Source organism: Humulus lupulus, chromosome 9 (assembly GCF_963169125.1).
Source record: "Humulus lupulus chromosome 9, drHumLupu1.1, whole genome shotgun sequence".
In the NCBI taxonomy this organism is placed as follows: domain Eukaryota; kingdom Viridiplantae; phylum Streptophyta; class Magnoliopsida; order Rosales; family Cannabaceae; genus Humulus; species Humulus lupulus.
In genome coordinates this window covers 125686056-125710413 of record NC_084801.1, presented here as the reverse complement: position 1 = coordinate 125710413, position 24358 = coordinate 125686056, and the positions used below count along the sequence as shown (strand labels likewise).

General features: G+C 46.3%; 1 protein-coding gene across 1 annotated transcript; it reads left to right on the top strand.

Annotated features, from left to right (window-relative positions):
• The first annotated feature begins 20417 nt into the window (after nucleotides 1-20417).
• LOC133800018 (uncharacterized) lies at nucleotides 20418-21337 on the top strand. Its single transcript, XM_062238002.1, has 2 exons — nucleotides 20418-20890; nucleotides 21154-21337. The coding sequence occupies exons 1-2, from the start codon at nucleotides 20418-20420 to the stop codon at nucleotides 21335-21337; spliced, it is 657 nt and encodes a 218-aa protein (XP_062093986.1).
• Nucleotides 21338-24358: the final 3021 nt, after the last annotated feature.

The following is a 24358-nucleotide window of genomic DNA, read 5'->3' as shown; positions in this document are numbered from 1 at the left end:
CAGGTTGCTGCTTTACATTGGCAAATGAGTCTTCCTTGATACGAGCTGCTTGAGAAGCCTGGAACACCCTCTTAAAGTCAGCGGAGAAGCTCTTCCACGAGCTGATAGAATGATGTTTGTATTACTTGAACCATTGCCTAGCCGGTCTGACCAGAGTCAAAGGAAATACCAGGCACCTCAACTCAGGTCCGATATTGTGGGCCATCATCAGAGTATTGAATATTCCCAAGTGGTCGGACGGATCTCTATCTCCATCAAATTTTGATAAATGGGGCATCCTGAAACCCGACGGGTATGGTGTGGCTGCGATGTTGGGGGCGAAGAGCTCGAGTTCATCCCCTGAGTCATACTCATATTTTTCCTTCTCTGATAGGAGTCTTTTCATTAGCTCCTCCATCTGGGCTAATCTCTCGAGGGTTTGGTCCTTGGCCCCCTGGGGTTGTTCAACAGCTCCCGTTTGGCGGGTTATTGTCCCTCCAAGCTTGAGCCTGGTTTGGTGGGACATTCCCGTTGTCACGTACTTCGGAAGGACTTCCTTCGTGGTGAGTGCCACTAACTCCATCGTTGGATGAATTTCTCCTTTATGTATTCAGGCGATCTCGCAGGTCGGTTTGTGGATCAACTTCAGGATTTTGAGCTGAACTCAGCTCATTCCTCAAATCTGGACTGGTCCTATCACTTCGACGACCCTCCTTCCAATAGATTCCATTAGAGAAGCTCAGAGCTTGCGGTCGAGGATGAGGATCTGGGATATTCCTGCGTGCTCGCTGGAAGCAGGGGCTGCGGGAGGAGGATTCCTCCTTCTGTTTCCGTAGGTAGGAATGTTTTGAGCTGAACGAGGTGGAGATGGATGCCTTATCAGCGACAGAGGATGTCTAATCGGTGAGGTGATTCTCATCCCATCAGGTCGGACCAAACTAGCCCGTGGTTGCTCTGCTCCAACATTTCTGATTCACTGTGTTTGGCGATCTGATCGCAGCACAGGGAAGTTGGTCGAGACACACTGTCTTTGCGAGTTCGTCCTTGACCTTCTATATGGGTTGCCATGCGCTCCTGGGTTCATTTGAAGGTGGCGCTGAACTCGGAGTCGAGGTTCTGACCGACCGACTGACTCGTTGATGATCCCTGGGAAAGCCACCAAACGGGGGTTCTTGGTGATTGTGCGAAATGGGCGTAGAACTTGGAGTTGAGGTCCTAACCGATCGACTCGGCCTAGGTCGACTATCCCGACGAGACTTATGAGTCCCACCTTGCCTCTTTCCAACGTTAACGTCGGTTGCAAGAGGGGGTAGCCGAGCCAAGATCTCCTCGATTTGCTTGTTTGCTTTGGCTAGATGGATCCTCAATTGCATGTTCTCCAAATCCACCGCAGTCAGGTAATCCGGGTTCGGATTTGGCAGTAGAGGCGCTGAACTTCCAGTGTCATCGTGGCCCATCGGTTGCTTTCCCGACTGCTGCTGAATCTCTGGGTTTTGTTCGTCAGAAACAATGGTATGGTGAGCCTCCTGCTCACCATGCTGATCCGTTTCGTTACCGTGACTTGAACGAGTGACCACCATGATGAACTTTGTTCTGAATCTTTTTCGATAGCACTAATTTGCAGTTCTCAATGAAAGCACCAAAATGTTGACGCGGTTTTTCACCAACAGTGTATTATGAAATTATCTGGAATAAATTAGTGCTTAAGGATAAACCGTAATCAGGAAATCACACTTGGGGATGTTAGAAATAACATATCAAGAACACTCGTTTCTTTTTTATGTGGTTCGAAGGCTAAAATCCCCCTAGTCCATGAGTCGATATTATTACTGTATATCTCTCTATATTTTTGCAGAGTATTGCATTACAGAGAAAGAAGCCAACCCCTTCCCTATCCAAGGTCTTGGTATTTATAGAAGAACCATCCTAGGATAGGGGTTGGGGTCATCACGTGAATACAAATCCTTCACATCACTTGTCTTACACAAATGATGAATATTATAATTTATATTAAGGTATAGTCTAATCATTAGGTAAAAATGATCATGGGTCGTCTGACATAATCGGACATGTGATGTTTGATCACGCACGTTTATATTACGTGTCCGAGAATTCAGGGATAATCAGACATGTGATGTCTGATCACACACGTTTATATATAACGTATTCGGGTTTATAATACGTCCTGGAAATGGCAGATCTATAGCGTACCCCGACCTGAACATAACTTCGGCTCGCGTCAAGGACGTTGTGCTTCATATGCATCTCCAGCTCGTGTCTTAATACTTCGTATTCCTCAGCTCGTGTTATTACCTGGGGAGTCGCACTGCCTTTGCATAGGAAATAACAACGGGTAGTTCCTTTAGTACTGTTCTTAGCTAGCCAGTTGTACTTGAGCTGCTTGAAAGACCCGGGCTGAATGCCAGGACGTACAATAGACATTTTGTAATTACGTGATTGACTCACGCTGTTACCCAAACCTGTTCATGGAATTCCCCTATAAATACTAGGAATATTAAACAGGGAAGGAGACCACCATTCTGTAATACCGAAACTCTGCCAAAATAGAGACAAACATCAATAATATTGACTCTTCGACTAGGTGGATTTTAACCACTGAACAACGTAAAAGTTTTGTGTTCTTGAGCGAATTCTTGTTATTTTCGTTACGGTTTACCATAAGCACTAATCTGCCTTTATTATTTCTTAATACATTGTTGGCGAAAAACCGCATCAACAGTTTGGTGCTTTCATTGAGAGCAAATCAGTGCTTCACCAAAATCCCAGTTGATTTCCATCATGGTGCTCACTCGCTCAATGCATGATAATGAGATAGAACAGCCTGGTGGGCAGGAGGCCCATCATACTGTTGTTTCGAACGAACGTGACCCTAAGATTCAGCAATGTCCGGGAAAACAACCGGCGGGTCAAGGCGACACTGGGAGTTCGGCGTCATTACCACCAAACCCAAACCCAGGCTATCTAACTGCCACCAAGATGGAGAATATGCAATGCAGGAGCCATCTCGCTAGGGCAAATATGCAGATTGAGGAGATTTTGGCTTGGTTACCCCCTCTTGCAATTGACGTTAATGTTGGAAAGAGGCAAAGTGGGTCTCATAAGTCCCACAAGAATAATCGATACAAACCGAGTCAATCAGTCAAAACCGCGACTCCAAGTTCTGTACATGCGGGGCAAGATCACCAAAATGTTCCACCCAGCAACCATCTCAAGGGTTGTCAGCATGTCATTCGGTTGTTTAGGACTGCAATCCCAAGTTCGGTGCCTTCTTCACAGGTCCCTAGGAATGCCCATGATAATCCACGAGGAGGGGCTGGGATAGGCTCACAAAGGCAAAATGCTCCAACAAATCCTCCTACGTTGTGATCAGATCACCACGCATAGAGAACTGGAGACATTGGAGTAGAATAGAGGCGGGGTAATTTTGTCCGTCCTGATGGAATGAGGATAGCCTTAACAATAAGGCATCCCCCATCACTTATAATACATCCAAAACCACCTCGTCCTTAACGGGATATTCCAACTCATGGAGGCAGTAGGAGAAATCCTCCCCCATTTGCCAATACTTATGTTCCACGAACACATGTCGAGAATCCAGGTCCTCGGCCCTAGGCGCAAGTTGTAAGCTTCACAGACGGGAGTTACTGGACCGAAAGCCATCATAGCAGTAGGTCTGAGAGCTACCTAAGGAATCATTTGAGTTCAACGCAGAGCCCTCGGTATGACCCACAACCCGATTTGCGCGATCATCTGAACTCGCAGAGAAGGTATCCGGCTCAGGATGAAGATATTAGTGTTTACCGAGTTTTTCGGAAACGAATACAAACAAAATACTGAAAAGATAAGAACTGTAGAAGTGCAGAAATATAAGTAGACAAACAGGTTTTTTACGTGGTTCAGGCGTTAACGAGCCCTAGTCCACGAGTCGATGTTATTATACTTGTCGAGAATTACAGTAAAATGGCTGGTGTATAAGACCCTCACAAACTCCCAGTGTTCCTCTCGGGTTCTCTTGAAGAAGATGAAGCTAGAGAGATTTTTGGCAGAGTTCTTGCTTTTTAATTTGCTTGCCCCCCTCCTATCGTAAAATGAGGAGGTCTTTATAGCTAGGGTTTTGGATTAGGGTTTTTCTCTGCCCCCATGAGTCTTAATTACACCAGCCGTAAATAGGGAATACAATTACCGTAGTAGCATGGCTACAAGGCTCTACGTGGGTATAATTACATGAAAATATGGGGAATGCCAAAAGGCAGCTGTCTTTTCCAGGCTGTCAGCGGAACAGTAGGCGAAAAGGCACTTTTAGGCGTGCTGGGATGTGTGCGGCCTTGACCTGTCAGGCGGGATCCTGTGTCAGGTGAGTATCATTTTAACTATACTTCCTCCGTGACTCGACCGCTTGGTCTTCTTCCGTGCGAGGCACAGAACTGTATCCGCGAAGGTAACCTGAAGGGCTGCTCCTGGGAGGACCTTCCCCGAAGGATATCCCTTCGGGAGTCCGGGAGAATTGATGAGCTTCCGGGTCGCGGTTGCTTGAAAGAGTGTGCTAGACACTAAGCGGGAGAGGCGAAGCCTTTCTGTTCATCCGCGAGCCCTGGTCACCCTCCGTGAAAGATTTTGATAATTCTGTTTCCCCGAGGCTATCCATCTAAACGCTATCCGGAAATCTGGATAACAATTAGCTATACATGAAAATAGGGAAGTCCGTCCATAGTATGCAATAACAGGAATGCCCCACAAAACCAAGCTCGAGCTTGGAGGGACAATAACCCATCAAACGCATACGATAAGATGGGAGCTGTTGAACAATCCCCAGTTAATTTAGGGAGTAGGGAGTAGGGACCAAACCCTCGAAAGACTAGCTTTGATGGAGGAGCAAAAAAAGAGTCTTTTGTCCAGAAAAGAAAAGGATGATTGTGACTCAGATGAGGAGCTCGAACCTTTCGCTCCAAATATTGCGGTGGCCACGTATCCGGTAGGCTTTAGAATGCTACACCTGTCAAAATTTGATTGAGACGGGGATCCGTCAGATCACCACAGAATGTTTAACACCATGATGATGGCTCACAATGTCGGGCTTGATCTAAGATGTATTTTGTTCCCTGCAACTCTAGTCGGGCCAGCTAGGTAGTGGTTTAAACAATACAAGAGGCATTCCATAGGCTCGTGGAAGAAGTTTTCTTTTGATTTCAAAAAAGCATTCCGAGCTTCACAGGCAACTCGAGTTGAGGCTGACTCATTAGCTAATGTAAAGCAGCAACCTGGCGAGATGTTGAAGGCATATCTGAGTAGCTTTTCCAATGTTACTTCACGAGCTGGGGATGCTGATGACAACTCCAAACTCATGGAAATGAGGACAAGAATCCTCGTCGGGGGCGACCTATGGCAGGAACTCCAAAGAAAAGGAGTTAAAAGCGTGGATGAATTCTTAGCTCGGGCTCAAGAGTGGATAAATCTCGAAGAGGCGCAAGCTTTTATTGTAGGAACCAGCCAGACCTCTACCCAACTCATTGGAGCAGTAACGGATGTGGCAGCCACGACCCAAACCGTTACCCAGAATAACCAAGGGGGGAATAACAAAAGAAAAGGGAATGGTGACCCCAACCAGAGTGGGACGAACAAAAACAAGCCCGCAGAGAAGTTCAAGCCTATCTACGCCATGTATACTGACCTAACGAACATACATGAGCACATTTTTCTGGCCAATTCTAGTCGCCTTCCATGGAAGAAGCCAGAACCATTGAGAACCAGAGGGAGAAGAGAGATCCCTCTAAATTTTGTCGGTTCCATAACGACATCGGTCATAACACTGATGATTGCCGGCAGCTGAAGGATGAGATCGAAGCTCTCATTAGGGCGGGACCTTTGGCCCAGTACGCCCGAAATCGGGTGAATATGAGTCAGCCCGCTGGGCAGAACCCTCTACCTATTCCGGAAGCTCCGACAAGCCAACTCGGAGCTCAAGCAAGTTAGGTTGACCCTCCTTCGATAGTAGGGGGAGATATAACCACCATTGCGGGAGGACCTCATTTGGCGGGCACGAGCAGTGGGGGGACCAAAAGAGGTACATTAACAAACTAAAGTCTCATAACGGGGTGGATTTCATCCCAGAGCAACGGTTATCGAAACAACAGCGATTGGAAAAGAAACCAATCATTTTCACGGAAGAGGATGCTAGCCACGTCCAATTCCCGCATAACGATCCACTGGTGGTAACCATTCAGCTTGCCAACCGAAGGGTCCTAAGAACACTAGTGGATAACGAAAGTTCTGTGAATCTACTTTTCAAGTCCACCTTGGAAAAAATGGGGTTATCTGTAACTGATTTGATGGAGACTTCGATGACTCTGTATGGGTTTTCAGGTGAGGGGTTAGCAGCATCTGGACGATCAGATTGGTGGTGACATTGGGAGAAGAGTCACGGACTGTTTCCAAATTACTTGAGTTCGTGGTAATCGATTGTCCGGTTGCATACAATGCGATTTTGGGTCGACCTGCGCTGATGGCATTTGAAGCCATAACCTCTATCCGCTACCTGGCAATGAAATTCCCCTCAGCTGCTTAGAGGCAATGAGCTTGTTTCCAGGGAATGCTATAACATTTTTATGAAGGGAAAATCACATCCCGGACAGTAAGCGATGGTTATAAATGACGGAGATGAGGAGTTCCAGGAAGTAGAAGTTACTCATGGGACAGAAGAACCTCAGCAAAAAGAGGATAGTGAGGTCGCCCAACGTGATTACATTGACCCACGGATAGGCGAAGACAGATAGAGATCAAATCCATAGAAGAGCTCGAGGAAGTAAACATCGATCCCAAAGAAGCTTCAAGAGTCATAAAGATTGGAAAGAACCTTGACGACAAAACGAAGAAGGAGCTGGCTGATTTCTTAGAGAAAAACCTGGATGTCTTCGCATGGTCACATGAAGATTTGGTGGGAATAAGTTCAAATATAATAATGCACACCTTAAATTTGGACAAGAATGTGCTTGCAAAATCCCAAAAATGGAGACGTTTGGGAACGGTCTGAAATGAAGCCCTTGAACATTAAAATGCGGGTTTATCCGGGAGGCAAAATACCCAATCTGGGTTGCTAATCCCGTGCTGATCCGCAAGCCAAACGGGAAGTGGACAACCTGTATCGACTTCTCTGATCTAAATAAAGCTTGTCCCAAGGACTGTTTCCCACTACCAAGGATTGATTAGTTGGTAGATGCCATGGCAGGTCACGAGCTCATGTCCTTCATGGACGCGTATTCTGGATATAACCAGATCACAATGAATCCTGTAGACCAGGAGCATACTAGTTTCATGACCGAACATAATGTATATTGCTACAAATTTATGCATTCGGGTTGAAAAATGTTGGGGCCACGTACTAATGCTTGGTCAACAATCGAAGCCATGGTAGCTACTCACAGGAAAATGGCATTTAATCAAGAACAGAATGATGGACTACTTAACGCATCTCTCGATCTAATTGAAGAAAAATGAGAGGAGTCGCAGTTACAGTTCGCCCATTATCAACAAAAAATCACTCGCTATTTTAATTCTAAAGTTAAGAGGCGCAAACTTGGATTGAGCGACCTAGTTCTCCGAAGGGTATTTTTGGCAAATAAAGACCCCAAAGATGGTGTATTGGGCCCAAACTGGGAGGGACCATACTAGGTCGTAGAAGTCTTGCGTGAGGGAACTTTCAAGATAACTCAACTGAATGGGGAAGTAGTCCCACAGACCTGGAATCTCTACATTTGAAAAAGTATTATCAATAGTACCACCATCAATGTAAGGCTTATTTAGAAAAGCCATTTCGATTAAATAATAGATGGATTATTAAATAACCATTTCTTAGTGTTATTATTGCAAAGTCGTGTTCTCATATTTGTAAAGCAACCAAGAAAGTTTATACATTCTGGTTACTTGGGGGGCACATAACCGAGGTTGGAAAAACTTAAGCCTGCTTGGAAAACTTAGAAGCTTGGAAAAATTGATTATTCAATGGCTTTTTTTTTTTTTTTTTAAAAAGGCTCCAGTTTTCAATAAAACTAGCGCGAACTAAGTTTAAATCTTCTGAAACCCTGGATATAACCAGGTCCAAAACTTAGAAGCTTGGAAAAATTAATTATTCAATGGCTTTTTAAAGCTCGAGTTTTCAATAAACCTAGCGCGAACTAAGTTTAAATCATTAAAAACCTGGATATAACCAGGTTCGAGGCCTGATTCTTAACAGGTACGATGCAAATAAGCGAACAAAAACTTGAGCATAACCAAGTTTGGTAAAATATATCTTGACCTAAATGTCGATCCCTAAAATTTTGAATGTACAAGAGTCTAAGGATTCACAAACATAAGAAGACAATAAAGGAAAGACAAATAGATCACAAGTTGGATATATATTGAAAAAAAAACAAATATATTGTCACATTGAGGAGAAATAACCTCGAGCTAAGCCCGAAGGCAATTGTTTAATACCAAAAGATTGTTAGACAATTGTGAATGTGGGATAATTTCCCAAGAAATATTTAAAGTAGAGTTCATTCTTGAAGGCTTTGTGTATGGAGACGTCTCGCTATGCGAAAAGCTACTTACCAAGACGCTGCCAAGTGAGGTTAACGTTAAAAAGGGCCTCGCCAACCTGCCTGAAATGCGAAGGCTCGAGGCTCGAGTACACTCGGACACCTACACACGGAGTCACTTGCCAAGGACACCTTGCTGAGAAGACCCGGTGTGAGACCATCATGAACTCGTGCGTCATGCAGAGAGGTCTCTAGACGAAGCCACCTCGACGAGCCTCCCGCGTGCGCCTAAGGACCTGCATACGGATCCCCTAAGAAGTCACCCTCGCTTTACAAGGCCCACAGAGAGAAGGGTGTCACGTTGTGGCACCGTTGCGTTGGGCCAAGAGCCTAAATTGAGTTGGTGCGAGGTCCACAAGGAGAATAGTCCCTCGCTGTGCGAGGGATCACTGTGCGAGGGCCGTGGTGCGTGGTTCATTGCACGAGGGCCATGGCGCAAGGGTTCACTGCACGAGGGCCATGGCGCTAGGGGTCGCTGCATGAGGGTCGTGGTGCAAGGGGCACTGCGCAAGGGCCATGGTGCAAGGGTCCCTGCATGAGGGGTGCTGCTTGAGGGGTGCTGTACGAGGGGTGCTGTGCGAGGGCCACTGCGCGAGGATCGCTGTGCAAGGCTTTGAGCCTCTCTTGACTTGTTGCAAGGCCCACAGAGAGGAAGAGGCTTCGAGTTGTGGGGCTGAGTAAGTGAAGAGATTCCTCACTATGAGAGGCACTGCGTGCCCAAATGCAAAACTCCATCATTGCTGGAACCACCTGCCTAGATGCCTCATTGTACTAGGCTCCCTTCTCCGCACCTTATGACGCGAGGTTGTTGCGCGACAGGGGCTCACTACCTAAGGCCCACCTCTTAGAAGTGCCTCAACGTGGAAACTTGGTAAAGGGAGTTCCTTCTACGTTAACGAAGAGCCCACACTATTCTCTAACACTCAGCAGCATATAAGGAGGATTAAAGGGATATGGTACCTTGAAGATGAAAGATGGACCACCAGGTACAAGGCGTGCATATGAGTACGAAATATACAACTATAAAGGTGGCGAATGCATGACTCTGACATCTATTTCCGACATGAAGTGGCGACGCAAATGAGTATGTGAAGTGGTGGCACGTTATGCATGCCTCTGACCAAGTACGAGAGTCGACACCACTACGTACTGCACCACTACCCTGACAACGTACCTACATACTGCCCCACTACCCTGACAATGTACCTATGTAAGATCTTGTCCCTTGGGACCACCTTGTATCAGGGGTCAATAGAGCCCATCTATAAATAGGCTTCGACCCCTCAGGCTTAGGGGTTGGAAAATTCTTTGTATGCATAGACAATTAAGGAATATACGAGTTTTGCTCCATTGTAGTTCTGCATTTTTGCTCTTTCAAGTTATTTTCATCTTCTTCCTACATATCTTTTGCAATACAGTTTGAATTTTCTGACCTTATATTGTTGATGAGTTCTCACCGTCAACAGTTTGGCATCGTCTGTGGGAAGGACAAGCATCAAGCCAATGTTCTTTCATCACTTCCAAAGAAAAATGCCAAGGTGTTCAAAATGCTTGCGACAGTTACAAGATGTTGAGGTTCACCTGGACGGGGAGCAACTGAGGGCCTCCTGGAAAGCACCTCCTCCACCTAAGCATGGGGATACCCCAGAGAAATGTCCTACCCCAAGGGAGGAGAAGGAAGCGTCATCCTTGGCTATCTGGCTCGATGGGGGTCATCTAGAGCTATCAGCGCAACCACATCCCCGACCCCCAGTGGCACCATGCTTTGGCCCCCAAGACCCGGGTCCCTCGAGCTGGAGGCCAGGCAAGAGTCTCCAAGTACACTCGGTGAGTTCTAGCTCAAGGACTCGTTTCTATGAGGATGAGATCCGCGAGCTACACAAGAAGAACTGAAGGCGGGAAACAACCCTAGAGATTATGGAGGAGGTTTTAAACAGCCTTCTGCAAGGAAAGTCGAGCATACCCCTTCCAAATCATAAAGAGAAAGAGTGAGAAAGAGGGGAAACCATTGTCCCCATGGGCGATGGGAGAACCCGACTTTCCACTAGTAACACTCCCCAGACGAAGTACCATGAGGGACCTAGGTCGGCAAAATACCCTTGGGAGCAAAGGCGGGGGGACAACGATGGATGTATGAACGAAGCCGAGGTCACCTCTAAGAAGGCACTGCCTGACCTAAGAGAAAAGCTCAATGGGAAGAGGTCAAAAGTAAGGATGACACCTCCTGTGGCCCCTCTGAAGGGCAGAGAAAAGAGAAAGGTCAATCCTACCAAGATGAGGGACTCCTTACATAGGAGGCGACATGAACTAGACACTGAGATGAGGAGCCTTCGGAGCAAGATCATCACGACGTCTGGGGGGTGCATTAACGATGAAGAGTTTAAATACGAGTCACCTTTCACGTGAGAAATCTAGTTGGAACGACTCCTAGCCAACTTTAAAAATCCCCATATGACCCCATACGAGGGTACCTCGGACCCCAAGTGCCACTTGGATGCCTTCAATGATTTAATGAAGCTGAGAGGGATCAATAGCAGAGCAAGGTGTCACTGTTTCGTTGTCATGTTGAAAGGGCCTGCTTAAAAATGGTTTAAGAGGTTGAGGCCGGGGACCATTAGGTCATGGCAGCAATTTTCTGATGAGTTTCTCCAACAACATCATGCTGTGCACGATTACACCATGCCGGGCACCAGTCTCTCTAACATAAAACAAGGTGAAGGAGAAAGCTTAAAGAGCTATATTCATAGGTTCAACATGGAGGCGTCCAAGGTGGGAAGCCTGACCAGGGGAGAACTCAAGATGGCAATCACGGCTGGAGTACGCTCACATAGCAAGTTTTGGGATAATATGCTCAAAAGGGAAGTCACCGACTTAGATGACTTCTACGAAAGGGCACAAAAGTACATTCGTGTCGAGGATGGCCATGAGAACTTAAAGGTAGGAAAAAACGAATCCCATGTCAACCCCTCAGCCCATGAAGGATCGAATGGGGCAAAAAATAAGAGGGCGTATGAGGGGCCGAGAGATGACCACCAGAGAAGGCCCAAACACGGAAGCGACCCCAGGAAAACGACTTACACCTTCTATACAAACCTGACGGACACCAGAGAACATATCTACCTCATGAATGAAGGTCAGGTTCCCTTCAAGAGGCCCCCGCCAATGAGAAAAGACTGGTCCAAGAGGGACCCTAGCAAATACTGTCACTACCACAAGGACATCGGCTATACCACGGCAGAATGCACCCATTTGTAGGAAGAAATTGAAGAGCTCATATGCAGGGGGAACCTAGGCAGATATGTCAGAAGGGAAAATCAGAAATTGGCGGATGCGCTGGTGTTACCTCAGGCCTGAGAAAGAGCCTCGAAGATACAAGGAGAAGTGAGAATGATCTTCGGAGGTCTGAGGTTTGGAGGAGAGTCCGGGAAGGGTCGAGACATGTGTGCTAGAGAAGCCAGACGGAGTCCACCACCGTATGTCATGAGCTTGGAGCAACGACCCCCGAAGAGCTTTGAGGGAGAAAATGACTCAATCACTTTCACGGAGTAGGATGCACGAGGGGTGCACTTTCCCCACAATGATCCTTTGGTGTTGAGTGCAGGTGCATCAGGTCCTCATAGACAACGGAAGTTCCGTGGATATCTTGTATCGCCCCGCCTTGGAGAAGATGGGTTTAGGCGTCAGACACTTGAAACCTTGCCAATCCTCCCTATACGGATTCATAAGAGAATTTATACAACCCTTAGGGGTGATCGAATTGGCACTCACCCTGGGAGAACAACCCAGACAGACCACTGTCACAACAAACTTCATTGTGGTAGACTATGCTTCAGCATTCAATGCAGTATTGGGGAGGCCATTCCTAAGAGAATTGAATGTGATAACTTCAATATATCACCTAGCTGTCAAGTTCCCAACTCCTGGGGGTATATCGAGTATGAAAGGGGGACAGAGAGAAGCGAGGGAGTGTTATAACACCTCCCTTCGCACCTCTGTAAAACCGCGGGAACCAATGGCGATGGTAGTACATGGAGGCGCAAACCCACAAGAACTAGATCCCAGAGTCATAGAAGAGCTAGGGGCTAAACCTATGGAGAAGTTAGAGGAAATCATGGTGATGGAAGAGCCATTACGAAAGTTGAAGGTGGGAAAAAACCTTCAAGACGACGCGAAGGAAAAGTTGGTGAGGTTTTTGAAGGACAATCTGTATGTATTCTCTTGGAGTCACGAAGAATGGTGGGGATAGATCCTTCCATCATGTGCCACCATTTAAATATCGCCCCCGAGGCAAGGCCCGTCAGGCAGAAAAGGCGAGCGCTTGACCCAAAGAGATATGCACCCTTGAAGGAGGAGGTTGACAAATTGAAGGCGAATGGGTTTATCCGCGAATCATTCTATCCCGTGTGGGTATTTTTGACTGCGTTTTGGCCAACGACGTGTAGACGTCAAAATGACAAAAAACCTTCAAGAGAAATATACGACACAAACAATTTTTATAGTTGTTCAGCCCCAATGTGTTAATAATAGCCTAGTCCACTTAGAGTTATGATTATAGATCTACACTCACGATCAGATGAACCTGAGTCAACTGAGTTTCTTCAGTGCAGATGAAATGAATACAATATTTTTCTAGATACCAATATTCCCTCAGAAAATTAGAATCGAATCCTCTTTATGATGCTATGGGCCTTGTATTTATAGGCTCAGGATCGTACAAATGATGTCCACCATAATCAGGATATTTCACTATTCTCACTATATTAAATTAATAATAACATTCAAAATACAACAATACACTATTTTTGTGGGATAATCTGAGAGATTCCCGCACAGGTATAACTGATTCTTGTTGAAACCGTTACTGGGATCCTTTTCGTAGCACTGTTCTGTCTAGTTGGTACACATCACACCCAGGAGGAAAACTGAAGGGCCAAAGCACTCCACTGGTCGGCCAAACACTTGACTGGTCAGCCAACACATGTCTGGTCGGCCAAACACTTAGCTGGTCGGACAAGCACATGACTAGGCGGACAAGCACCTGACTGGGCGGACAAGCACCTGACTGGTCGGACAAGCACATGACTGGGCGGACAAGCACCTGACTGGGCAGACAAGCACCTGACTGGTCGGACAAGCACTTGACTGGGTAGACAAGCACCTGACTGGGCGGACAAGCACCTGACTGGTCGGACAAGCACATGACTGGGCGAACAAGCACTTGACTGGGCGGACAAGCACATGTCTGGTCGGCCAAGGACATGACTGGTCGGCCAAGGGTATTGACTGGGCGGATAAGCACATGACTGGTCAGTCAAAAATCTTCACTGGTCTACCGAGTCACTCCTAAGCCAGATTACCTAGCCATTCCTTGCCATTTGTCACTTCTATTGCCACATCATCGAACTCCAATTTTTGGGGATAACATTTGCCCCCCAAGTTTATTATACGATTTACTCGTATGATAAACTTTTCTTCTAGGAAAATATTTTTGAGGTCATCCAAAAACTTCCGTCCAGTCGGTAATTTTCACTTTTGTAATAAACCCACGATCGAACTTTTCTTTTGATTTCTTCAAATTCCATTCTTTGAGCTTGTTTGAATAGCTGATTTGAAATGCCTATTTGGTCCCCGAGACCCGAATAATTTCTTAACTGCTAACCCTTGGGTGTATTGTTTCATGCTGCCCAGACGCCTGCCTGGCTCTTCGGACATGCACCCTAATACTCGGACAGGCAGCTAGCCGATCGGACACTTCCCACTGGCTGCTCGGATAACAGCCCTCGAACACGGACCCTCGGAAGCATTAGGCTCCTCGGATGGCCAGCTAGCATCTCCTCGGACACGGACGCTTGAAAGCACCAGGTTCCTCGGATGGCCAGCTAGCATCCCCTCGGACATAGACGGCAGTTCCTTGAAGGCGCACCCCAGTTTCTCAGACGAATGCCATCGTCCGCTCGGACGCACGCATAAGCCACTCGGTCATGCCCAATCCGCTCAGACACACCTGACACCATCTGCTCGGATGCGTGCATGACTGCTCAGACACTCACGCCAGCCGCTCGGACGTAGCTCCATCCCGCTCGGACACGCATGCCACCCGCTCGGACACATCACACACCCGCTCGGACGCAGCCCCACTGCTCGGACACTCATGCCAGCCGCTTGGACGTAGCTCCATCCCGCTCATACATGCACGCCACCCGCTCGGACGTAGCGCACACCCGCTCGGACGCAGCCCAACTGCTCGGGTTTGCTCAAAATTTCTATGGTTCATGCATTTTACACTTTACTTTTCTTATTTAGCTTGAAACATTATAAGTCTTTTTAGACTTAAAAAGTTTATAAGTTCTTTTTTGTGAATAGTAAAGTCACTCTGATGTATGCCTTATATTTTCACATGAGTACTTAGTTTTCTAACTTAGAAATTCTAGACATTTCATAAGTCCATACTAAGTATACTTTCTCACACTCTTATTGCTCTAACATTTTATGAGCATAATGTTTATTGTCACACGAATATTTGCTTCTAACTTGAAATTTTGAAAAATTCCAAGTTACTTAATCTTTGTCAAACAAGTTAGCTTAATGGCCTTTTTTGACTTCAAAATTTTACAAGTCAACCTAAAAGCAAATACGTTTACTCGTGCTCTTATTGCCTGTGTTAAATTATATACCAGCATACCCCATGTGCCCCCCAATCGATCGAGGGTTGAAAGATCCTGGGTCACTTGCCACTTGACTGAATCTGTTCGAGCAGTTAATTACTCGTGAAACACATAGAATATATTGAAAATATTCGAGCAGTTGAACACTGCTTGAATGTATTGACTAGTTGAACACTGTCCGATTTTACCGACCAGTTGAACATTGTTCGAATAATTAACACACATGCACATTTGTAGCAAGAATTGACCACGCTGTGCGTAGTCTCTTTTATTACTCGTCAATTAAAAAGGACAAAATGTGTCTAATAACGAGTCTTAAACAACAAAAATTGTTCAAAAATAGCTGACTGGTCAGCAAATAACCAGCTCATAAACCAAATTTAAATAGCAAGTTAAACAACTTGAAATTAAACTACCACTCTGAAAGCGGTATTTAGTGATAATATATCCTCCGATGCTCGCCGCTCCAATGCTTTCTGATCCTAACCCTCCCGCTTAGCATACCTCTCCCTTGCTTCGTTGCTATCCTCAGCCAAGTGTGGTCCTCCACATATAGTGTCTAAGGTGAAGTCCACAGGTCCGGGCTGCAAGGGTGGAGATCTTTTTCGTTTAAACCCAGGATTGCTGCTGCCTCCTTCTCCTTGGGGTGTCTCTGCCCGGTATTTCCTCAACTTGCCCGACCGGAGAAGAAACTCTATCTCGTCCTTGAGGTGATTGCATTCATTCGTGTCGTGACCATAATCTCCATGGAAATGACAAAACTTATTCATATCTCTCTTCCTCATCTCTTTCCTGATGGGTGGAGGTTTCTTGTAGGGAACCTCTTCATGACTAGCAAGATATATTTCTGCTCGGCTGGTCGAGAGAGTGGTGTAATTAGTGAACTGAGGCTCATACTTGGTTGGCTTTTCGTTTGAACTCAACTTTGCTTTCTTTTCCTCATGGTGGTCAGACCCGTTATTTCCACGTTTCTTTCCACCATTATTAGGAGAGTCAGTTGATCCGCCCGGATTGTTTATGCCATTCTCCTCTTTCTTGATTGCATCATCCAATTTCATATACTTGTCTGCTCGGTCAAGAAATTATTGAAGTGTTGAAATTGGATTTCTATGTATACTATCCCACAAAGGGCTCCGATAAGTTATCCCAGTGGATATGGCAACCATCTTCCCTTCGTCTCCTACATCAGTTGCTCTATTGGCTTCTCTCATGAATCTCTGTTTATAATTCTTTAAAGACTCATCTTTTCCTTGTTTGATATCTGCCAAGTGGTTGGCATAAACTGGTGGAGTCTGGGCAGTGCTGAATTGTCTACGAAACTCCTTCCTGAATGCTTCCCAAGAGGTAATGGAGTTCGGCTTAAACTTCCAATACCATTCCTGGGCGGTATCTGACAAAGTAGTCGGGAAAACTCTACACTGATAGTCGTCACTTACTCCGAGAAATTCCATCTGGTCCTCAAATTTCCCAACATGTCTGATGGGATCTGCCTTTTCTGTATATACTGGCAGAACCGGTGCTTTATATTTTGCCGGCGGCTGGGCTGCTCTAATCTGGGCACAAAATGGGCAGCCACTCCGGTGGTCTATCGCATCTATCCCGGAAGGTCGTTTTGACAAACCTTGCACTACAGCTGTTAGCACGTCAAGCTGGGCTTGGATGGCTGGTGCAACTGACAAAATTCCAGGGTCTTGACCGCCTGGTCGGGCATTACCATCTGGTGAACTGTCGTCAAGTATTTCTACTTGACTGGCAGGGCGGTTCAAATTTTGCCCTTCGACTGGGACGGTCCTTCTCTAGTTGGTGATAACATCCCTTAGATACTTATGAGAAGCATGCTCTCCTGCTCGATCGAACACCGTACTCTTTGATTTTCCAGAGGGCCTACTACGCTGCTGGCCGGGGTGCAGTGGAGGCTTTTCGGTACGCCCTGGGCAGTCTTTTCCTCCTTGTTGGTCATTGCCCTCCTTTTCCTTTGACTGGTCAGTGTGATTACTATCAGCCTCATCACGACGATGCCCATCTTTGAATTGTGAAGTCCTCTTATCTCGAGGAGTCCTGGTCTGATCCTGCCTGGGTGGAGTCCTTTTACTGCCCGATCGGTGACTTCCTGATCTCGAAGTTTCTGATCGTTGGCTTCTGGAGGGAGCTCTAGAGTTCTCCCTCTATGTTGATACAGTTCTAGAGCGGTCCCCATCATCTTCCCGACTAGGGGGGTTACTCCTGCTTCTGTCCGGTCCACGAGAATTGGCTCTGTCAGTGGTCCTTCGATCAACATTATTATTTCTTGCTCCCTGGGAGGCTGCTCGTGCTACGGCTTGAGCATTGGCTTGGGCCAATTGGGTAGCCGCTTCTAGAGCAAGTGCTGCTTCGCGATGTCTTCGGTCGACTTCCTCCTGTCGCTGTCTGAGCTCTTCGCTTCTGGCCTCCATATCGCGCCTTCGCTGCTCTAACACAACTCTCTGCCTAGCCATCTCTTCAGCGAAAGACTCCTGCCGAGCATTGAATTGCACCATCTCCTCTTGGAAAGCACCTATTGCTTCCTGGAGTTGTTCAACTTCTGGAGTGGTCTCCTCGAGAAAGACCCTGGGCTTAGTCTCTGGGTTCTGCGGTCCAGGACCTTCTAATCTAGCAGGCTCCTTTGACGTGCCTAACTTTTTGGATGCCACACTGGTATTCTTGGGCGCCATCTTGATATGATAGTCGTGTGTTTCTTCTCTTCAGGCTCTGAATGAAAGCACCAAAATGTTGACCGCGTTTTTGGCCAACGATGTGTAGACGTCAAAACGGCAAAAAACCTTCAAGAGAAATATACGACATAGGAAATTTTTATAGTGGTTCAGCCCCAATGTGTTGGTAATAGCCTAGTCCACTTAGAGTTATGATTATAGATCTACACTCAAGATCAGATGAACCTGAGTCAACTGAGTTTCTTTAGTGCAGATAAAATGAATACAATATTTTTCCAGATACCAATATTCCCTCAGAAAATTAGAATCGAATCCTCTTTATGATGCCATGGGCCTTGTATTTATAGGCTCAGGATCGTACAAATGATGTCCCCCATAATCGGGATATTTCGCTATTCTCACTATATTCAATTAATAATAATATTCAAAATACTACAATACATTATTTTTGTGGGATAATCTGAGAGATTTCTGCACAGGTATGACCGATTCTTGTTGAAACCGTTACTGGGATCCTTTGTGTAGCACTGTTCTGTCTAGTCGGTCCACATCACACCCAGGAGGAAAAATGAAGGGCCAAAGCACTCCACTAGTCGGCCAAACACTTGACTGGTCAGCCAACACATGTCTGGTCGGCCAAACACTTAGCTGGTCGGATAAGCACATGACTGGGCGGACAAGCACCTGATTGGGCAGACAAGCACCTGACTAGTCGGACAAGCACCTGACTGGGCGGACAAGCACCTGACTGGGCGGACAAGCACCTGACTGGTCGGACAAGCACATGATTGGGCGGACAAGCACCTAACTGGGCGGACAAGCACTTGTCTGGTCAGCCAAGGACATGACTGGTCGGCCGAGGGTATTGACTGGGCGGACAAGCACATGACTGGTCGGTCATGACACTTGACTGGTTAGTCAAAAATCTTCCCTGGTCTACTGGGTCACTCCTAAGCCAGATTACCCAGCCATTCCTTGCCATTTGTCACTTCTATTGCCACGTCATCGAACTCCAATTTTTGGGGATAACAGGTATCGAAACCTATCCTAGTTCCAAAACCAAATTGAAAATGGAGGACTTGTGTAGACTTTTCTAACCTCAATAAGGCTTGTCCTAAGGACAACTTTCCGCTTTCGAGAATAGATCAACTGGTGGACGCAATAGCCGGACATGAGTTACTTAGCTTCATGGATGCTTACTCAGGATACAACCAGATACCCATGAACCTAACTGACGAAGAACACACTTCATTCATAACGAATAAAGGACTCTGCTGCTACAAAGTGATGCCTTTTGGATTGAAAAACGCAGGTGCCACATATCAAAGATTGGTGAACAAAATGTTCGCTAACCAGATAGGAAGGAACATGGAGGTATACGTTGATGATATGTTGGTGAAGACCAAAAGTGCCGAAAAACTCAACAGGGACCTAAGTGAGATGTTCGACACACTCCGGAGGTACCGAATGAAACTAAATCCACTCAAGTGCACTTCCAGAGTCTCCTCGGGAAAGTTCTTGGGTTTCATGGTCAACTCTAGAGGCATTGAAGCTTTTCTTGATAAGATAAAGGCCTTAGTAGAAATAGGCCCACCCAAGAACAAGAAATGGGGAAGGTAGCAGCACTTAACATATTCATTTCAAGGTCTACGGACAAGTGCCTCCCCTTCTTCAACATTCTAAAAGGGAGCAAAAAGTTCGCTTGGGATGGAGATTGTGAGGACGCTTTTACCAAATTGAAGGAACACCTAGGGAAGCTGCCCTTGCTGGCTAAACCTGAAAAGGGAGAAAGGCTATACTTGTACTTGGCGATATTTGAGAATGCCATAAGCGCTGCCTTGGTTAAAGGAGAGAAGAAGCACCAACAACCCATGTACTACGTTAGTAAACGATTGGTAGATGCGGAAAACCGATACCCAGATATGGAGAAGTTAGCATACGCATTAGTCATGGCCTCAAGAAAGTTAAGGCCCTACTTCCACGCCCATGCAATCGAGGTACTCACTGATAGCCATTTAAGACAGGTCTTGGACAAATCTGAAACCTCGGGAAGACTGATGAAATGGTCGATTGAGTTAAGTCAATTCAATATCACATATACCCCAAGGACCTCCATCAATGGGCAAGTGCTTGCAGAATTCATAGTGGAGTTCACCTATTGACCAAATGAAGAAGGAGATACAGGAGAGGGTCAGTCGGTCGGGAAAGGAGAGGAAATGAAGTTTGAGGAATGGAGCCTCCATGTGGATGGAGAATCCAATGAAGGAGGAGCTGGAATAGGTTTCGTGATTACTGGACCCGGGGGACATAAGATGTACTGTGTGATACGATTTGGGTTTGAAGCCTCGAATAACGAGGCGGAGTACGAATCGCTCCTAGCTGGATTGCGGTTGGCCCAGGGGCTAAAGGTAACACATTTACACATTTTTAGTGACTCACAGTTGGGTGTGTTCTAAGTGAAGGGCGAGTCTCAAGCAAGGGGTTCCAAGATGGCCACATACTTTGAAAGGGTTAGAGGCTACCTGGGGCAGTTGGAGGGCTATAGCATAGAGCAAATCCCAAGAGAGAGGAATACCCATGCCGATGCCCTCGCAAAGCTGGCTTCCACTAAGGATGGAGATGTCCTCAAATCCGTACTTGTGGAATACTTACCAAGGCCAGGCATCATTGATTCAGACGTTCTTATGGTCAGCATCCCAATGGAGTCGTGGGCCGACCTAATTATAAACTACCTGAAGGATGGAGCTCTACCAACAGACAGGAAGGAGGCTCCAAGGTTGGTGTATAAGGTCGCTCGGTACACCTTAGTAGATGGAATCCTATATAAGAGAGGGTTTTCTATGCCGCTCTTGCGATGTGTTGATGATGAGGAGGTGGTGAAAGTTCTGTATGAAATACATGAGGGTGAATGCGACAACCATGTGAGTGGACCATCCATGGACAGAAAAGCCATGAGGCAAGGGTACTACTAGCCCCCCATGGAGAAGGATGCAAGTGACTTTGCGAGAAAATGTGACAAATGTCAAAGACACACAAACTACTCCTGGAAGCCCCCAAATGAGCTAACTAGCCTGACCAGCCCTTGGCCTTTTGCTATCTGGGGGATAGACCTGATCGGCGCCCTTCCCTTGGGCAGGGGTGGAGCGAAGTATGCAGTCGTAGCGGTAGATTACTTCACCAAGTGGGTTAGGTCACCGCTTTTGTCAACAAATTCATTGTCAGCAGGTACAGAGTGCCCTACAAAATCATCTCCGACAACGACACCCAGTTTGAGGGAGAAACGTTCGAGGAGTATTGTAAGGAGAAAGGAATAAGAAGAAGCTTTTCAGCTGTTGTGCTTCCACAGGCCAATGGGCAGGTGGAGGCCATTAACAAAGTCTTGAAGAAGAACCTAAAAACAAAGCTATAGAAGATGAAGGGAGCCTGGGTCGAGGAGCTACCTAATGTACTCTGGGCCTATAGGACCACACCGCGCAAAACCACTGGCGAGACCCCTTTTGCCTTAGCATATGGATGTGAGGCTGTTCTCCCGGTTGAAATGAAGGTTAACTCCTTCAGGATACAGGTATACAAAGACCAAGCCAACCATACGGCAATGGCCGAAAACTTGGATATGTTAGAAGAAAGAAGGGAAATGGCGCAGATGAGAGTGGCAGTATACCAGCAACGGGTAGCAAGGTATTACAACTTGAGGGTCCAAGAAAGAATGTTCAGGGTAGGAGACTTGGTACTGAGAAAAGTACTCCCCAACACGCGAGACCCGGGGGCAGGGGTACTACGGGCGAACTGGGAAGGACCCTACCAAGTCGCTCAATGCATACCACCAAGCACTTACAAGTAGCACGCATGGATAACATCGTAATACCCCGAGCATGGAATGCAGAACACCTCAAGAAATAATACCAGTAAGACTTCCATATCTGATGTAAAGTATATCCGTATTTAGTTTATTGCATGTTATGCTAACTCAGTAGATAAGAATCAAAGAGGTTACCCAGATAACCTCACAAGTAGATGTAACCGCTTCATATATGTCATTGTAACTTTCCTACAATGAATGAAAGTGTTCGCAACTTCGCATGCTATATATCTTTTCTATGCAAACATCCACCAAAGTGCTTGATGGAATAAATTTCACCAAGCACTTGGGGGGGGGGGGGGTGGGAGGATAGGACAGGGGGCGCACATATATATATATATATAAAGAATAAACTCGACAAGATGTCTCTTATATTCAAAAGGATTGGCTACCCTTATGAATATCAAGGGAGTGGTAAAACAAAAGAAATTTTTGTAAAAAAAAAATGATCTCCAACCTATGGCTAACGCCCCCGCAGGGGGTACGGCTGTAAGGAAGGCATCTCTCAATAGGTCTAGAACAACCACTAAGCTGGCTAGCCAAAAATGGTACAAAAAAAGACCCTTGTAAAAATAGTACTATGCATAATGACAAGAAGGACGCTTCTCGCAAGAAATAGCTAGCGTGCACAAAGAATATAAAAGGATACCAAGAACCCAAGGGGTTACCATGTCCTTACAAGTATAGTCAAGGTGCACCAAAAAGACTATCATCATCAGATCAAGGAAGAGATACGTAATCCATGAAAAATAATAATAAGAGGGACTTACCAAAGCCCCTTAAGTTTGATAATCAAAAGAGAGCGACAAAGGCTAGAAAGGTCAATTCATCATTCATTCATCGACATAAAGAAACAAGAACATATAAATCAAGAGTTCAACACACCGTTAAGGATTTATGAGATGTTCAAAAAAAAAAAAAAAGAGGAAAACAATATGGGGGATTACACGGCAACAACATATATGTATGCAAATAAGCTGGCTTCAGAGAGACCTACGGGTTTCCACCCTGACCCTTCCACTAAGAGATTTTCATAATTTCATAATCTCCAAAGGGTGGTAGGTTAACGTCGGGGTTGGTCCTCCATACGACATGCAGTGTGCGCTCAGTTATGTCGTTCTCGGCATTTACAAGTTCAACCTCGAGCGCAGTAATCTTCTCATTTAAAGTATGGATAGTAGCTTCAAGCCTAGTATTGGAGTGAGAAGTTGATGCAACCTGAGCTAATGCAGCGTCCCTCTGATAAACTACCTCGGCAAGTTGACCCTCCAAGTCATAGACCCGTATGACCAAATTATCCTTTTCTGCCTCAGCCATCGAGAGATTCCTCATTGCCTTTTCGAGCTCGTGTTGTAGCTGTTGTGTGGATGAAGAGCTTGAGGTGACAAGCCGGTGACCAAGGATAGAAGCCTAAATAATGACAAAGAAATAAAATAAAACCTCAAGGGCCAAACGATATCAAAACCGAAAAAGAAACATATACATACATTGAGTGTTTTGACAAATACCCAAGGAGGCTCGCATATAAGCCTCTCCCAACTCGGGATCAGGAATGTCATGCATAGACCCCCACTGGCCTTTGAGAATGCTTCCCATATAATGGCTCATGGCTTCCCCATACTGGCTTGCCAGAGGATGGCCTCCAAAAGCAGAAGCGTAAGCTCGGCGGGGGGAAACATGTGTACCCGTCGAGGCATGCTTCGACAAGGAAGGCGATTGAGAAGGTCATGATCCGTCTGTAGATGCACAGGGGGTAGAAGGGTGCAGGGATACCTCTTTAGGCAAAGAGGCAACCGAAGGCGCTCACCTTGAGCACCCCCCAGAGGGTGGAAAGGCCTCACCAAAAGAAGGAATGACAAAATTCCTCTTAGGCATAGAAGGGGGGGGGGGGGGGGGAGAGCATGGGCGTTGAGAGCAGGCACGCCACCATGCATCGACGGTGGAACCCAAGAAGTAACACCATCGGCGTGTCCATCTTCGGCCACATCCCTAGCCCCACCAGCCAACGACCGTAAGCATGAGTAATTCTCGGACTCCACCTCCTCCTCCGTATCCATATGGTCACCCGATAGGTAAGCATAATCTTTATCAGCTGTCTCATCGTAATTGGCTTCATCATGAATATATATCCATGGAACGGTGGATTCAGATGAGACGGAGCATAAGGAGATAACTTAGTCTAGGGATAGCAGCTTGTATGAATAAAGATTGCCCTTTGTGAAAAAGGGCACATGCCAGTTTGCACTAGGTCGACATCTCTAGGATCTTCGTCACTCGGTCATGGGCTGATGGTTTCAGGGTAGGGCCGACAACCCCTATGAGACCTGCGGTCAGGAGAAAAGAAATAACCATAGTTAGATAAACCAGAAAAAGGAGGAGTATAAGAAAAATTTCTCGTATACGAACTCAAGGCGGGAATTAGCTTACTTGAAGCGTTGAAGCGCGTATGTCGAGTGGACACGCTGTAGGTGAAGAAGAAGTCACTTTTCCATGAGCCTCTATTGGAAATTGATCCCTCCACGAGGGGAGATCCTGTGTGGGCCACGACTTTCTGGAGCTGATATAAGCTGG